This window comes from Cenococcum geophilum (assembly GCF_001692895.1).
Source record: "Cenococcum geophilum 1.58 unplaced genomic scaffold K441scaffold_43, whole genome shotgun sequence".
Lineage (NCBI taxonomy): Eukaryota > Fungi > Ascomycota > Dothideomycetes > Gloniales > Gloniaceae > Cenococcum > Cenococcum geophilum.
The window spans coordinates 1-16,918 of record NW_027137601.1 but is presented as its reverse complement, the minus strand read 5'-3'; the positions used below and the strand labels follow the sequence as shown (position 1 = coordinate 16,918).

The 16,918-nt window shown below is 48.8% G+C and overlaps 5 protein-coding genes across 5 annotated transcripts; 1 reads left to right on the top strand and 4 right to left on the bottom strand.

Moving 5' to 3' along the window:
* Positions 1 to 654: 654 nt before the first annotated feature.
* K441DRAFT_577276 (zinc metallo protein-like proteinase) lies at positions 655 to 3,150 on the bottom strand (the record flags this gene model as incomplete). The annotated part of the gene is made up of 4 exons (XM_067644232.1): positions 655 to 751; positions 818 to 2,682; positions 2,733 to 2,828; positions 2,890 to 3,150. The coding sequence occupies 4 exons, from the start codon at positions 3,148 to 3,150 to the stop codon at positions 655 to 657; spliced, it is 2,319 nt and encodes a 772-aa protein (XP_067500392.1).
* Positions 3,151 to 3,941: 791 nt separating this feature from the next.
* Positions 3,942 to 5,459, top strand: K441DRAFT_616934 (uncharacterized protein; the record flags this gene model as incomplete). Its single annotated transcript, XM_067645771.1, has 2 exons — positions 3,942 to 4,295; positions 4,353 to 5,459. Exons 1-2 carry the CDS (start codon positions 4,221 to 4,223, stop codon positions 5,457 to 5,459), a joined length of 1,182 nt encoding a protein of 393 aa, XP_067500391.1. The 5' UTR covers positions 3,942 to 4,220.
* A 2,120-nt stretch (positions 5,460 to 7,579) lies between these two features.
* Positions 7,580 to 8,191, bottom strand: K441DRAFT_689142 (uncharacterized protein; the record flags this gene model as incomplete). The annotated part of the gene is made up of 3 exons (XM_067652271.1): positions 7,580 to 7,683; positions 7,755 to 8,026; positions 8,076 to 8,191. The coding sequence occupies 3 exons, from the start codon at positions 8,189 to 8,191 to the stop codon at positions 7,580 to 7,582; spliced, it is 492 nt and encodes a 163-aa protein (XP_067500390.1).
* Positions 8,192 to 9,373: 1,182 nt separating this feature from the next.
* K441DRAFT_689141 (PLP-dependent transferase) lies at positions 9,374 to 11,113 on the bottom strand (the record flags this gene model as incomplete). The annotated part of the gene is made up of 5 exons (XM_067652270.1): positions 9,374 to 9,571; positions 9,623 to 10,114; positions 10,170 to 10,680; positions 10,728 to 10,825; positions 10,883 to 11,113. The coding sequence occupies 5 exons, from the start codon at positions 11,111 to 11,113 to the stop codon at positions 9,374 to 9,376; spliced, it is 1,530 nt and encodes a 509-aa protein (XP_067500389.1).
* A 5,195-nt stretch (positions 11,114 to 16,308) lies between these two features.
* On the bottom strand, positions 16,309 to 16,918 carry K441DRAFT_731042 (uncharacterized protein; the record flags this gene model as incomplete). Its single annotated transcript, XM_067654227.1, has 1 exon — positions 16,309 to 16,918. A coding segment is annotated over exon 1 (543 nt), but the record flags the coding sequence as incomplete, so codon positions are not given.

The following is a 16,918-nucleotide window of genomic DNA, read 5'->3' as shown; positions in this document are numbered from 1 at the left end:
TATAAATTCGCATTCTATCAATATGCCGGTTTATAATCTATGACGTCGGGCTCTCCGCAAACGCTAGCCCACAGATATACAAACAAGAAACACAACGTATGCGATCACATAGAATAGACACGACCTCACCCCTACTCTAATATTAAATATTTCCGTCCCTAACCCAACTCAAACCCGTCTATCAGTGTGGATCAACCGACCACATCAACTGGTCTGTTCGTGAATTTGCCATGTGTATCCCCATTCCCATAATCGTATTACAAGGCCCATCCATTACGAATATCCAGGAAGGCCAAATCTAAACAATTGCCCTTTCTGGCGAATCTCTGGTTAGCCTATCTCAGGCTTTGTGTGGCAATGGCGGGGGAAGGAAAAAAAGGAAAGAATTAGTGCTACGCAAAGCCGCTGTCTATAGTTCGCAGATAGGATAGCTCTGCTAGCTCAGATAGCAGCCCGCGTAAGTGATGCAATGCCGTAACGCAAACGAGTTTGACGGTGTGTATTGTCAATACAGAAGCGAACCCAGGAAAAACGTCAGGAACAGCGGGACCGGTTGTATGCAGAAGCCGAGCTATATATTCCACATGCTATCGTACCAAAAAAGGGCACATTAGAGGAATTATGAGTACAAATATGGCGGTATGGTTGAATGATCTACCGTGTAATGATTAGTGAAAAGCCGTCAAGCCATTGTGCGCAGGAGCCTGAGATGCCTGCAACAGTATAGCCACGAGGCGGGATAAGGGTGTGCCTGTTCGCCACGTCAGTTAGCTTCTTATAATTCTTTCCAAAGTAGAAATATTTAGCTTGGACGTACCCGCTGCCACCAATAGGGTTTCCGAAAATCTCACTCCTCCGTCCTAGACTTGTCAATATCTGTAGCCCGTCGATCCATAGCCCAGCGCGGAGGTGGAAGCCCATCAAGGTTTCTCCTCTCCTTGTGTCTAATGCGAATTCAGTTCCACCTTCTTTTCCACTCCGTTTGCCAAACAGCTGAGTGGTCGTGTCTTCGTAAATAAATTCAACTCCATCTACAGCAAAGCCATGATACACGCGGATAGTTGTGAGAAGTTTCGTCTGGATATAACAACTGTCTATTATGAGTTCTTGCGCCTCTGAGCCTTCCATTTGAGAAAACCCAAGCTTGCTGCCTCGGAAACCCCATCGCCCATCTGGTAGTCGCACGCGTGAGTTCTTCGTTGATGCAAGCTGGCCGAAATTTTCAACAACATGTTTTCCTTGACCAACTGAATAAATTTCAAGCTTAAGCTGCTTGCTGCGCTTATCTTGTGGTAACCGGTCTAGAAGCTCTGACTCGACAAGGCTGATTTGGCGAGGTGACCCGTTTGAGCCGTTGTTTGGATCTAGGTATTCGATGTGTGAATGGCAGACATCATCACCCTCCGCATAAAGTTCAATGAAGGCAACGCCTGTAGCTGCCGTCACGAGAACCCCGCCATTGTCGACTGTCCAAACCTGGACACTCCCGTCTGTATTCAACGGCTGATCAGTTGGAAGGCGGAAGCACGGGTGGAATCGGAACCGTAGACAGTCCAGCCGATGCCAAGTGCATTCGTCCTTCTGCAAGCAAAGACGTTGACCTGGAGATTTCGTACGCGTGGAGTAAGGTTCCCGACAAGTAAAGGTTCGATTCAGGCGGACATAGTCGCGCAGCATTACACCAAACTCTTGATGCGGGCACCCGAAAAGATGTCCTGTTTCGTGAAGATGAGCGCCAATGCCAATGTTGGCTGCTTCCCAGTTGCTCCCTGATTCATTGCAATCGTTGGCTACATATACGGTGTCTGTCTTTGTGCAATCCGAAAATGCAGGAACAACTTCTTCAATACTTGCCGGATAGCTTTGCAACGCATGAGACCCAAAAATGGCAAGTTGAAGTGATCCGTCACCACCCCCCAAAGCGGCATGACCTCGAATTGTCTTTACCTTGGGGTCCCAGTGAGTATCCAGAAATAAGCATGAAACATAGTGCTGCTGCCCTGGTTTCGGTTTAAAATAATCTTTCACTGCTTCCGCGGCAATGCCGAACAAATCCCCGTTTTTCTTGGCTTTGTCGTACTGCTGTGCTAGATCAAGGTCTCTGATTTCTTGCACGGTCTTATTTGACCTGATAATATGAATCTTGGCTTCGTTCCGCATTTCTCCGGTCTTCATGTCTTGATATGTGAGCGTCCCCGGTTGCCATTCCTCTTCATAACGATAGCACCGTCGTCCGAGACCATTGCGGTTCATTTGCTCCCCCGTAAAGGCTTGCCAGAGGTAGGCAGCCATTCGAAACTTTCTAATCGCAAGGTCTAGCCCATTACCTTCTTTCTGCAGTCGCTCTGGCACGGCATCGTACGTTCCCGGCGAGTCCCGCCCAAGTATAATCGCCAATTGCAATGGAGGCGACGAATTTAGTGGTAGGTAATTGATATTAATCCACGACGAATGCGCTGGAATGGAAGTGTTGCTTGAAGACACTTTTGGCGAGTTGAAATCAAGCCTTAGACGATTCGGTCCAGGTTGAAGATGAACCAAGGCCTTGAAGTGAGAGTCACAAACAGGCCAGTTTGTTGGAGGAAAGCTGTCTTGATGGTGAACTACAGTCAGGGTGCCGTCCAGCGGTTTGTGTGCGGGTTCCCCGATTTGCCCATTGATTAGGAAGACTTTTTGATGTACCTGAAAATAAAGTTAGTTGTGTGGTATTGAGGTGAGTCCGATGTACAAACCCAAGAATTATCAGAAACGGAAGTAACTCGTGGGGCCAGCAATGATGTTGGATTAAACGATTTCTGAGAGCCATTGGCGGCCAGGGAAACCATGCCCTAGAAAAAGCATGCAGGTCAGCAAAGTTACCGGATGTTGGCCGAGATATGTTCCACGTACGTTTATGCTGTATCGCTTTGTATTTATAGAAGGCTGGGAAGGAAGTGGAGGTGTATTGCCGTTCAATCCCTTGAAGTTTGACGAAGAATCCTCTGACGGTAGGGTACTAGGTGGAGTAGTAGATTCGAAAGTGGAATTGAGGGTTGAAGAGGATTTGTTAGTGGGTACATGGCCATTGGGAGATCCGTTGGATTTGCTTGAGGACTTGTCGGTTCGGAAGCTTGATCGGGACCTTCGCAGATTGTTAAGGAAGGAAGGCATGGTGAGGGAGTATGACAGGCGGCGAGGAGGTAGAGAGTGCGGAGGAAAGCTAGAAGGCCGAGCAGTTGAGAATAGTGAGAGTTTAACAACAGGTCTCGGGCCGCGTAATGGAGGGGAGAAAGCCGATGGCTTTGTGGTTGGAGCTTGAACAGCGGCTACCCACGTTGTTGAGCAGCGAAAGTGGGGAGGAGCGGAAGCGTCGAAGCAGCAGAGACGGAGTCGTGTATGCAATGGCTCCGCGGCTGGTGTTGAGGATCGCTGCTGGTCGCGGCAGTGATTCGGGCGCTGGAGTTACCAGCAACTTGCAGCCCATTGAGGAATATCAAGGGCGTGACGGGGAGCTATTCTTGCGCCCGCAGCGAGAAATGTAGCAGTAGCAGCTAGGAACAAGCAAGATAAATGCGATAAATACGCATGGGGTGAATGGGTAATGTTGGCATGGCCATAACTATGGGCTATGGGCTATGGGGTGCCTTCTCCTCACTTCACGTGCGAGCTTGCTGGCCCGCAGTTTCATACAAATAACGGTGATGACGCTGAGCCGCACATTGGTCTTGCTTAGCCTAAAATGTTTGCATCCAAGGATTTGCCACCACCCAACGCCCCGGCAGCCTTCCCAGCACAACTGGCCAAGCCTAGCACGCCCTAAGCATCAACCCCCACATGACCGGCATGGCCGTTCTATACCGAAACCTCGGTGATTAATCTTTCGCTTGGCTGTATCGTAATATCGTAAGGTTTGTAAGGAATGTCTTTGCGCTTGTCATGGAAACGCCTCCATCTTCAGAGCCGGCAAGGCTGCTGCTAGAGCCCTAAGAGCGTAATTTCGATTACCACCACAAGTGCATTCCTTGCCGATTGCGCCTGTGCTTTGTCCTATCCAACCCGCTACGAAGCTGACTGCCCTTTTTTCTCTTCCGGCGCCGTGCCTAGTCGAGCCAAAACTCATCTCGACCTTCGCATTCCTCCGCTCTTCAGCTCATGCGGCACCCGACTAAAAGGTGAAACATTTGCGAGAGTACCTTGCCTCTCCTCCACCGAGTCCTCTACAACTCTGACCTCTCGTAATTATGGCTTCAACTGAGCGTTTGGACCAGCCTGCTGAGGTTGCGAGCAAGGTCTTAAGGAGAGCTCAGGTCTCAAAGGTAGCCTCCCTTAAACCACGCAGTCTTTGACATTGAGTGCTAATACTTCAAATGTAGATGACCCGCGCCCTACAGAACCGCCTCGCTTTAGCCAATGTCAAAATCAAGCATGGCTGGGAAAGTCTCAGCCTTGACACTCTGGAGCCCAAAGTGGAAATGGAGCTCAAGAGGAAGCGCCCTGGGTCGAGCAATGAAACAATGTCCGATGCCTCCTCCTGTGTCTCTGAGCGATTCTACCCCATGGGAGTTCTCGATTCCTCTCCCCTTACCGCCCCAATATTCTCCGACGATGTTCGACGTTCTGGAAGCAGCCATACCCAGAGCAAACGACCGAAGTATGGACAATCCTTCAAATACCCAGCTTCCAGCAATCATGTTCGAACAAAGGTTCGGACTTCGACTATAAATGCGACGTCTTGGAAGAGTGCATATCGGCTCCCTGAATCGTCACCTGTATATCACCGCAGACATGCACATTTTGGCAACACTCATGCGCCTACCTTGTCTTTCGTCTCGGAAACTGACACCATCCCGGATGACCATCCTTCTCCATTACTCTCTGAGGACGACGATGAAGACTTGCCTATCAGCTCATTCCAAATTGGTAGCTCCCATATTCGCTCCTCCCCTCCACTACGAGCCCCTCGCACACCACCTCCGGCTGTTGCACGATCAGCTCGTCTTCGCAACAGTGCTTTCAAGCCCTCCGCTCGCGATGGCCAAACTGGTGAAGAAGATGCCAATCTCTTAATGTATCTAGCTACCTCTCCTTCTCCAGCAAACCCCGGTTCATCCAAGACTCGTGTATTCGCGCCTTCCACCCCTCCACCGAAGGCGACCCCTCTACCATCATCAATGATGTCCACACCAGGAGGAGGCGGAGCACCGTTCCCAGGATTTGGCCTTAGCACTCCATCTGCGAATCTCAACTTTGCCGAATTCTTGAACATGACCCCTAGTCCCGCTCAAATGGCAGGCACTTGGGCTCGTACACCTGTAACATCCAAAACTCCATTGGCTGCTCGTGAAGCTAGGAGACGCCTTAACTTCGATACCCTCTTGCCTCCTACGGGTGGAAGTCCAAACATTGGACTCGAACGGTCTCGCATTGGCAAAGTAGAAACCGGCTTAGGCATGGACCTAGGAGGAGAACTGGTTTCATGAGCCTCAAACTTTGATGGATAACTCCTTCCTTTCAAAAACAAAATCTTCTCATACGACCTTTAACCTCAGTTTCAACGAGGTGAACGAGTAATGACCCCGAAACGACGCTGGATATTTCCAGGAACATGCTTGAACAGCACCAATGCCGCACACGGCCTTTTCTTGCTTCTCTTCTCGCGGTCCTTACCAACATAGCGTGGCGCTTGATACAATTGGGCGGATTGGTTTTACTTCCAGACACAGGTGTTTGGATACACACATACAGGAACGGTGGTCTCACTTTTAATATTTCGGATTCGTTGCCTTTTCTTTCCAAGGGTACACGATAGTATTTGGAATTCTGGCTATTTGCTTGAGCGATACCTTGACAATTGGTTCCTGCTTCAGCTTTATTTTGCTCGAGATACCTACGGCGGTTCCTTTTTTGTTTCTTCCCTTCCGTCCTATCACAAGCGAGTTATTAGCAAGCGCTTGTGCAACACACCTCGTCTTAGTGTACTTGTTTTACCTGCAGTGTAAGTTTTGAATTGCAATATCTGTTGCGGAGGGCCAGATAGATACCGGGGAGAGTATTAGGTAGCATAGCGTAGCGCTTGAACCAAGCGAAATGGAATAAAGATAGCATCATGATGCAAGACAAGCTTCCAACCCGCGTCAGAATCACGATTCTCGATAAATTAAATCACTAGTAGAAAGCATAACGAGCGCAATATCGTGACTCGCACGCCTAGGGGGTGTCCCAATCTCACCCAAAGCAATAATACCCTTCAATGGGAGTCATACTTGCTTTGCACCTCAGCTCAACACGCATATACGACCAAGCCACCTCGAATCCTACCTAGCCCGTCGCCATCGCTGCCAGCAGCGCAGAGTGGCCAAACCCCACATTACGCGCCGACGCGCCCGCTTCGCGAAAACCCAGCCCCCCCTTTTCCCGGCTAAAAAACTCGCCCTGCTGACAGAGACAGCGCCAAGCCGGCACTAGCGAGTTTCGTTACAAATCTTACCAGCCCCGTATCAAAACGGCGAAAGGGGGAGAAAGCGTCGCGGAACGGATCGCGACCAGCCAGCCCTTTTTTCAGTCCCACCAACGAGCGTCGAGGTGGCTGCGGAGTAGAAGGAGCCGGGATCGCCATTGGCGGTGGCGGACCTTTTCCCTTTCTTTTCCTTTTCTTTTTTTTTCTTTGAAGGGGAGCTTAGGCCGCCGCCGCCGCCGCCGCAGACCCGCACGCAGATAAAGGTGATCCCAAGCAGAGCACTTGCGGCCAAGTTTCCCGTCTTGGGGGATAAATTTCCCATTGGCGGAGGAAGCGGGTCGTGAGATTGCGGTCATCTGGCGCATGCGCATGCGTGGATCTGCGATAGGATTTAGGTTGCTTTTAGTGGAGAAGGGAAGATTAGATATTTGACGGCAGGGTGTTCCGGAAGGGCGTGGGAACTGCTGGAGGGGGGTTCCGGATTTGAGAGATCCGGCCAATGGGAAATTGAGAAAGAGAATAATTGGTGGATTAAAGGTGTTCTGTTGTTGGCCAATGGCGGCTGTGGATATTTACGATTGCTGGAGTCTCTCGCGAAGCGGGATGGAGGAACTGTTCGAATATTAGTTCGACAGCTAAAGATTTTCTATCAGGCTTCCGCTCTCTACATTGCCCATCTTTCTTCCACAAAGTGTAAACATTTTCTCTAAATGTTCAAATATGATAATTATACGCCAACTAAGCTCTCTGCATGTTTTATGGAACCTGATCTGGTAACTTGCCAACCCCTACAATGTATATACAATATAATAGATATCAACTCTTCCGTGAGATATTTCCGTGGCCCGATTCAAAGCAACAGAAACCAAAGAGCTTCCAATCCCAGGTACCGTCCTTTCGGTGCTCTTGCCAACCAACGCCTTGCCGCTCAAAAGCCGGATGGAGATCCGCCATGCTCATAAACACCATAAATATCATCAAGAAAATTTACAGGAAATCCACCAACATTCAACACATCCCCTTTCATAATGTAGCGTAGAGCCGCCGATGCTCAATTAGCTTATAGATGCTGACGGAGAAAGGGCTCTCCACGGCTCTCCACAGCGGCATCTTGCGTGGACTACCCTCTTACCCTCTCACCCTCTAATCGTACTGATTCTGGTTCACTTGGCTGGCCATGATCATCATCCAGATGAGGAACACAGAGCCAATTATCCAGAATGCAAAAGCAGCACTCCAGCAAGAGCCTTTGTAAAACCATATTAGCATTGATTCCTCTATTATCGTTGGTAATTTTTTTTGGCTAGTCTCAACTTACAGATATTGTTCTGCTGTAGCCACGCTAGAGTATTGATGCTCGGGCCCGTAACCTTCATATTGCTCACATAGGTATTGCATTGGTTGTTGATGTTCGGCCCGCCGAACAATTGTATTGCGGTCCCAATGATACCCGTTATAAACAACACAAGAAGTACAAAGGAGAGCAGCATCATTATACCGGGTAGCAGCCGCCGCTGGGCAATGAGGATGAGCTCGATGATGATGAAAATAATTGTTAACGCGCCAACGGTCACGCCATAAGGAAATAGCCTAGGAAGATGAACAAGTTAGCGGGTGTTCGTTTCGCATTTTCGCATACATAGCTGTCATATGAAGTCTTCGACTTACCATGATTATTGTCCAGATATTGAGCTGTGCATCTGGCCAGTAGTATTTCTCGCGCACCACTACTGCTGATGTTACCGTGCGCGCCATTGCTGTAGCTTTATGGCGCCTTGAGATGTAGGTGGTAAGGCTCTCTGATTAGGCCTTAGAACTACGCCGTAGAGGGGCCTTTGGAGACAATCAAGTAAATTAAGTAGCAAACTCGCACTCGCACTCGATGTCGCAAGGAAGCGAACTTGAGCAGAGAAGCCGGGGGGCGGCTTTTGGGGGTTCTTAAGTGCTGTGCCTCAATGCACCCAGAGCGTTACGCCGGTTGGATGCGATGCGCCAATTGTCGGGACCGCTGTTTAATTTTCTATTCAGCGCGGGGAAAGAAGAGATACGGTCAAGCTTCTTGCACCAGATATGTAAAAACGCGCCAACAAGTCAAGTTGCGGCGTTAGCGGTGGTGGGAAACGAAACAATCCGCGAGTGCCACGAAGACGTGAGGTGGGCCGAGCGAGTGACGCGGGATCTACGGGTGAGTGATGAAGATGCGTGGAGGACGGGAAGCTGCAGATACCGAACCCGAAAGAAGGAATAACGGAGGTTTGAGAAGGAAGAGTGTGAAGAAGACGGAGGCAGGAATTGGTTTCGTTAATTAGCCCGTCTTGAAAGTGCTACCTCCACAGTAAAACAGGTTGACGTAGTGGTTAGGTCCCGGTTGCGCCGCAATCGAAAAGGCTGGGCGGTGGCAGGAACGAACGGTGCCAATGCCCCGCGTGCCTGGTACTCCTGGTCACCCACCACAAGAACTCACCGCACTGCAACTCAGTGGACCGAGGAATAAAATCCTGCTGAGACTTTCGCACTGCTAGCATCTCTAACATTTTAATCGACGATACTCAGAATGCAATTATCTTCCGAGGTCCGATTCTAGTCCACAATACACGATCCACCTTTGTGGAGTTCAACCAGTCCCATATTGGAATTATTAGACAATTCTCGAGTCTTCGAAAACTTTGTGTTCGTGTAGATTGTGCGTGTTGGAATATATTTCCAGTAAGGATTGCTGTCACTAGAGTTGTACGAATCAGACGAGCAAAAGCACACTTTAGAAAGCTCTCAAACATTCAATAGACATTCCACTTATTATTTCCACTCATTTAGAAATGAATCCATGACTACAGTTAGCAGGACTCTAAGAATACCTCCATACGGAAGAACCATAACGCCGTTCATGCTGTAACAATGGTATAATACAGTCACCAACTGGAACTCATCCCACATACACTACTTCTTCCGCGTCACAATCTTAGTAATGGCGTGTCTGATGACGATACCAGCCTTCTCTGTCTCCTTTTTGGATAACCCAGTCGTGATGCACACCTTGAGAGCTGGCTGTGGCTGCCAGCCTTGATCACTTGGGCCAGCACGAAGAGCCGCAGGTATACTCTTTAGTCTAGTGATGAGAACGCTGTTGGCGACACACTACTTCATGTTAGTCGCTACATGCGTTTAAGAATCAGCTATTGGGCATACCTCATCGACCACATCTTGAAGCAAAAACTCCTGGTCCTCGATGCTCAGTTTTTTCGAGGCCACCACTTCCGGTTTCAAGACTAGAAGCATGATTGGGTTGTCGATAGAGCCAGTACACTTAACCCAGTCACTTCTAGGATCCAGCTGTGCTCGCATTGCCTTGATGTTCTCCCTTAACTGAACTATGATATCTGGATTTTCTTGCAATAGCGCTATCGTCTCGCTAGCTGTGGTGGCTAACATGGCAGGTAGAGCGGCGGAGTAAGTGTATGAAGCAGATGAGATACGTTGATGTTCCACAACTTCTCCTGTTCCTGCGCAAAAACCTCCAGCAGCGCATAGAGGCCCGGAAAGAGAACCAATGATCATGTCAACTTCAGCTGCATCCACATTTTGTTGTTCTGTGACTCCTCGTCCTGTTCGTCCCAAGACGCCATACGACCAGGTTTCGTCTAAAATAAGGCGGAATTTGTATCGTAGTTTGAGTTCAATCTGGAGTATGTTAGTTACCATAGACTACACCAGTTGAGTACTGCATAAAACTCACCACCTTCGGTAAATTCACTGTGTCCCCCACGCTCTCGAATAGTCCCTCTGTGATGATAAATCGCCTCGTCAAAGGCTTTTTAGCTTGTTCCTTAGTAACCTTCTCTAGTACTCGCTGCAGGTCCTCCATATCGTTGTGTTCGTACCATCGGACTGTGCTGCGGGATATTTGAATACCCTTACGTACAGCATAGTTTACGGCCTTGTCTGCAACAATAATATCGCCACGCTTCGAGAATGACGGGATGACGCTGGAAATAGTAGAAAAGGCCTGAGCATAGATGATACAAGCTGGTGTACCCAGGTGGGCTGCGATATCCGCTTCCGTCTTCATATGCACATCCTGAGTGCCATAAAATCCGGGAGGACCGCATGGCCCAACGCCGTAAGTCCGGAGAGTTTGGATAGCTTTCTCCTTCAGCGTCTCATTTGCGACAAAGTTGTAAAAATTGTAGGAGGCGAGGTTTGTAACAGTTCGGCCGTTGGACAACTTTGACTTTGGGCCGGTGGGACTAGAACTATCAGCGAGAGAACTATGCTGCATTGAGACGTTACTGACCCAATAATTACCGGGCGCTTCTCCTTTTCCAGCTCTTCGAATGCAGTTGGAGACGCGACCAAGGGCTCCGGAGTCCAGTCATCAACTAATTCGTCAATCTCCTATAATCCTCCTTTAACAACAATCCAAAGGTTGAAGCACAGGAAATGCCATACCTCCTCTGTCAAAGCGACATGTTTCTGCTTCTGCGTTGAGTATGCCGGAGCCAAAAGATATCGCACAGCAAAAAGGAAGAGAAACAGCTCTACAGCGGATCGTACGGGATCGTTCTGGTAGCTGGATTTAATGTATCTCAGCAGAATAGCCGATCCAGGGACCTTTTGGAACTGAGCATTCGCATCGCTTATGAGGCGCAATACTAGGTTTTGTGCGTCGTGGAGATCCATTGTGGTGTGGATAGTGTTGGGGGGAGGAATCGCAGGTTGCAGAATATATCGCTGAAATGAACGCGAACAATTGACTCAGCATGCTCAGACCAAGAAACAGATGAATATCCGCTGCGCGGATAATCGAATATCCGCAAGCTAACCTATTCGATCGATCCATCTGTTTCTTGGTCTGAGCCACTTTGGCAAGCTTTTGGAAGCCGAGCCGGTCTGTTTGTATGAGGCAAACCATCAACTTTAACGAAATTAATGTAAGCAACCGCCACGTCTATTATCCTGTCAATACCTGCATTAGAATTGCCTTAATCAGCTCTCTAATCGATGGATTTTCCAGAACCAACTGCCAGCCATGGGCGCATCTAAAAGGCGTCGAAGAAACCCCTCTATTTCGTCTAGCAGGAGCCAGTCTTCTCAAGCTTTTGACAATAAACTACCCTCTCTATTAACCAATACCGCTGGAGGATCAAGAGATACAGCGGATATAGTGCCCGAGGGCATCAGCCGTCTTGTCCCACCCCCATCATCTCCCCTATCGTCTCCCCCGTCGTCTCCCCCATCGCTATCCGCAGCTCAATGGCGGTCCTCAATAGCCNACTCACCACTGCCAAACTACATAGATCCCCAAGAGGATGAAGAAGCAGGAGTTGATGAAATACCCGCAATATCCGCAATATCCGCNGAGAAGATATCCGCTGCAGAGAAGGTCCGGGTAATTGTCGACCGTCTTAGGCCATGGCGGATGTCTATAGGAGACCTAGCGCTTGAATGGATTACAATGGCTGAAGGTTCACGCAAGGCACTAAAGAAAAAAAGAGCAAGGGAGCTCCTTAACAAACTCCTAGAGGATGCTGATATCCTAGATATCTATACTGAAGAGATGGAGAAGCGCGGCATAGTGGGTGCTAGTGTTGCTCTTACTATCCAGGGAGAGCTTGAAGAGCTAAGGGAGAAAGAGTCACTATTTGGCAGCTTTGACCAATATGCGGATATTGAGCAGCTTGACCTTGGGCAGTGCTATCAAGCCGTAAAGACTTACGCACCTACACTAGAGCATGTAATTACAGCATGTCAAGAGGGTCGACGCAAATGTTCTCCGCATGAAGGCCGTGCGGTTCTAATAGCTTCTACGCTTGCATTTGGCCTTTCACGAAACTCCGCAAACTGTATCCCACGGCTGCTAGGGATGTATCTCCAAGCCAACGGCGTTAAGCGCCGCGTGCTTTCTGTGCTCCATGGGCTTGGATTAATTGATGGTTATACCACTTTGAACCGGCAGAAGGAGCGGATAGCCCAGGAATCAAGGTTTAGCCCACAATCTCCGCGGTGCAGGTATATACTAACCTACATACAGGTGAAAATCCGCTTAATGGGTGCAGCTTCTAATACTATTGTTGTCTATGATAACTTCGACTACCTCCAACGAGTTCAGCATCAAACACTTGGGGATACTGGGACGTTCTATTCGCGCACGACTGGCAAGCTTGTCTTTGGTGTAAGTATACCTAATGGTGGGCTTCGACAGAGCATGCTTCGTGCGGATATTCCAATTAAGTTCTCGGATATTGCAGAGGCTCCAGGTAATTTACAAGACGAGATACAGAAGCAGATCTCGACAGCTTTAATCTATAAAGCCATTGTAGAGGCGTACCCAGGCCTTGATATATTACTCAGCAAAAACCCGCGGTTCAAACATCCACGTATGCCTTCTATTAATGTAATACCCGCTGCGCGGACGTCTAGGTTTAACCTAGGACCTATTATGACTGGAGAGGCTTCTATATCTGAAACCTATAAGGTACTAGACGACATTTTTCTCCATCAAATGAATCTACAACGCACCGATAAAGCATTTGAGGAGCGACTGTTTCTGATCTATGGTGATCAAAAGACCGCAAAGCTTATTCGGTCATGTCAGGGAGAACGTACTGAGTCAATATCCGCCTATGATAGCCTGCGTTGGGCTCTGCCTATTCCAGCTCTTTGGCACCTAAAGCTGAACTACCTGTATATGGTTATACGGTATCACTATGGTGGCAAGCAATCAGCCCAAGAGTACTCTACGCTGTACACCCACATGAACCACCTAGGTCGAAGAAATATCCCAGCCGAGCGCGCGCCGTTTCATCATATGGAGGAGCTAATTCTCCATAGCTTCGACGCTCGTATCNTAGCGTTGCTCCATACTCAGATTAAGGAGTCTTGTAACACCAAGTCGCCTATAGATATCAAGCGGTACCTTAAAAGCCTATCTCCGCAACGTCTATTAGCAGTGGTCGAGGATATCCGCACAGCGGTTTTCGGTCAGGAAGTCTCTCGGGCGGCCAACCATGCCAGCCAGCCTGCGGAACCACGGCAAAAGGGTCACCTTAAGCAGGCTGGCAGTGCTGCATCCTCACAAACACTTTCTAAGCCTGCTGATGCAGAGTTTCTAACGCACGTCCGCTTTTTACAACTGGTAGAGACGTACAAGGTCCTCAAGCACGCCATCAAGCTTGCGGATATTGGCCTGCTCAGCCGCGTGCTCCCCCGCATTTGTATCTATTTCGCAGGTGGTCGAAACAAGAACTATCTACCAGAGATGTTACGTTTCTTCCAGTTAACTTCAACAGATGCTTGTTCCCCTGAGCTCCAGCAAGCTATCCTAGTAAATAGTCTAGTGAATATCCGCGGCGAACAGGATAGTCACTACCCGATAGATCTCGACAACGAGCTACTTAATGGGGAGCTAAAGCAGCTTATGCACACTCGTGGCAATTCGACATTTAACCTAGACTCACTCTTCCGCTGGAGCATTCATATGACTAATTATACAGGGCCACTACGTGCAAAGTTTGAGATCACGTTCGGCGAACGGATGTCTACTCGACATACTGTTAAATCTCCTGCAGCGGATATTCAATCGCTTGCTAATGCGATTGCCGAAGGTTCTATTATCCGCCGTCAGGCACGGCGAGCAAAGATGGAAGCGCCGCCTCTACTACAACTAGGTATTGAACGACTTAATCAATCTGCCCTCAACGAGTTCAATTCACGGCTAGGCGGTGATCTTTCCGCCGTGTTTGATGAGCTTGATCTCCATGACGATGATAATGAGCTAGATGGCTTCGTACTCCCTGCCGACTTTGCTCAAACCCAGCTTCAACCTGCGTATGAGTTGCTCGATGAGTAATACAAGATATTAGCTATAAGCTATTACTACAACCGTTCAATATCCGCTATAGTTAGTAGCACTGGTACATATTCCCAAGTAATTGATATTATTAATTAATTAATCTATTTAGTTCCTGGGCCGCGCTTGCTAGGGGTGTAGGGTATAAGGGGAAGGGGGGGCGTCATCCTAATAGATATCAGCTACTATGGTTGCAATATCCGCTTGGCGGATATAAGGTAAACTCACCTAGTATTAGCTAACCCCGCCTGATATCAACTAACCTCGCCTAATATTAGCCCGCTGTATACTAATTGGCGTTGCCGTTGATTTCCTGTAGTGCTCTTCGCATACGTTTGCCTCTGTTTAATCGCGCCGACCGCCTTTGCGGTACCAATAAAGACGTATCCAACTGGCGGGTTGCTGGCGGCATAGATGTATCTNACGGCTGGTATAAGGGTAATGATGGAGGAGTAGGAGCTGGAGACCCAAGAGTTGGCGAAGGCATAGGTACATCCTCTTCCTGAGTTATTGGCAAGAGGTCTATGGCTGACTGTTGACTAGCCTGCGATATATCAGCGCCACAGTGAGGCGCTGATTGCCACGGCGCTGATATTTCAAATCTCCTATCTGAAACCTGCGAAGCCCGTATAAGAGCCTGTGATAAGCGCTCATCCGCAGCAGCGTGCTGCTCTAACGCTTGGGAAAACCGCTCTGACATCTGCATAATTAACCCAGAAGAACCTGAGAGTTGCCCTATTTCTTTCTGTTTCTGCTTTCGTTCCTCATCTGCTAAAAGCTTAATAAGGGACGGAAGCTCCTCACCGAGGATATCAGGATCCCACTCAGGCATTGCTTGCCTTAATGATGCCGCATCTGGAACCCACCCTATGTTACAGAGGCGACAAAGCTGCTTATCCGGTATAACACAATTAACTGTAGGCGTCCATAATGTATCCTGATACCTGGCCTCCGCCCATTGCGTAAACCACTTCTGTATATTGCTTAACATAGGCTCCCGGCGGGTTTTCGCAATATCCGCACTATGGCTAGTGCGGATATCGTACTCGCAATCCATGAATATTGCTGGGTTGCAGTTACTGCAACACAAGTCTTTACTAACAGTAGACTGTGGGTCTCCATAGTGTGTAAGTTGTATTGCTCGTAAGCATACCTGATCCTCATTAACTAGCCGCCATAGGGTGAACGGCAGTTTACCACGCAACTGCGCATTAGTCAACCGCTTCTTTGGGCGTAGGGTCGGTACGATAAGCTCTTCAGGTAGGCGTACTGTAGAACCACCAGGGCTTAACCCACGCCCGCTTCTTGTATCTACCAACTGCTCAGTACTGACTGACGCTATAGATGAAGCATCGCCCGCAATATCCGCAGTCTCTGCGTTTTGTCGCCCGCGGATATCATTGCGCAGCGCGCTTGCGCGAAGATCGCCTATACACTGAGGTTGTGTATGCTTAGAACCACCTAATTCATCGCAAGGACCCCGCCAGCGGCTCTCAACCATAAAGATTGCTTCGCCTGAGAGGCCTTCTCCTCGGCCTGCCCGGCCAAACCGCTGTGCCAGCATATTACAGGATTTGTGGCGAGGCATTCCATATTGGATCGAACGGTAGATATCCGGGACATCTGCACCGTGTGCTACTGCATCTGATGCAACGAAAATTCGAATTCGAGACGTTGGGCGCGCGTATTCGGCGTACAAGCGGTCTTTGTCAATATCCGCAAGCGTTGCGTGGTAGCTCTGCACCGCTTCTCTAGCAACAGCAGCATCGTAGCCGCGATGGATCAACCAGCTGCGAATAGTATTACGACAGGCAGCTATCCACTCCTTAGAATCAAAGAAGATGATCGTCTTTGGAATCAGCTGAAGTTGATCGAACTGTTGGCGGTATGTCTGCTGTGCGGATATTAAGCGGCTTCTTGATTGCTCGCCTTCTCCTCGGTCACTATTACTAGCAGTGTGCGAATACACTGGAGCAGCAGCAATAGTAAAGTAAAGAGCTCGAAAGTCCTTCTTCTCTGGCGCGGTCATGACCCTCCGTATAATCTTTAGCTCCGGCCGATCGATTGGGGTTTTAATAACTTGTATATTAGGTTTAAACCCAGCNAGCTTGCATACAGTCCGAAACGTAGATGGGTCTAGTGTTGCGGTACATGCAAACCAAGGCTTATCAACTAAGACTGAACGTACTTTAAAGAGTTGTGTGTACGCTATACGGAAGGTCTCTCCCCAATCAGCAAGCAGGTGTACTTCATCAACCACCACAAGGGCAACATGGGAACGAAATATCGGGTCTATCAGAACCTTATGCAGCTTGTCACTAACCAAAAGCTCTGGGGAGATAAGGATATGTGTGTAGCTGCCCGTGCGGATATCCTCAATCAGCTCGGCGGATATTGTTTTCTCCCACACATGAACAGGTCGAACATAAGGTAGCTTTGCAATCTTTTTTACTTGCTCTGACCCAATCGCGTTAAGTGGAAGAACAATAATAACAACTGCATTAGGTACAAGACATGGTAGTGCTTGCATTATCATACTCTTGCCAAAAGACGTCTTTGCCACAAGCATGAGATCTCGCCGCTCAAATATCAGCACCCTCAGGGCCTCGAGCTGCTCCGTATGACCGCGGTACGGA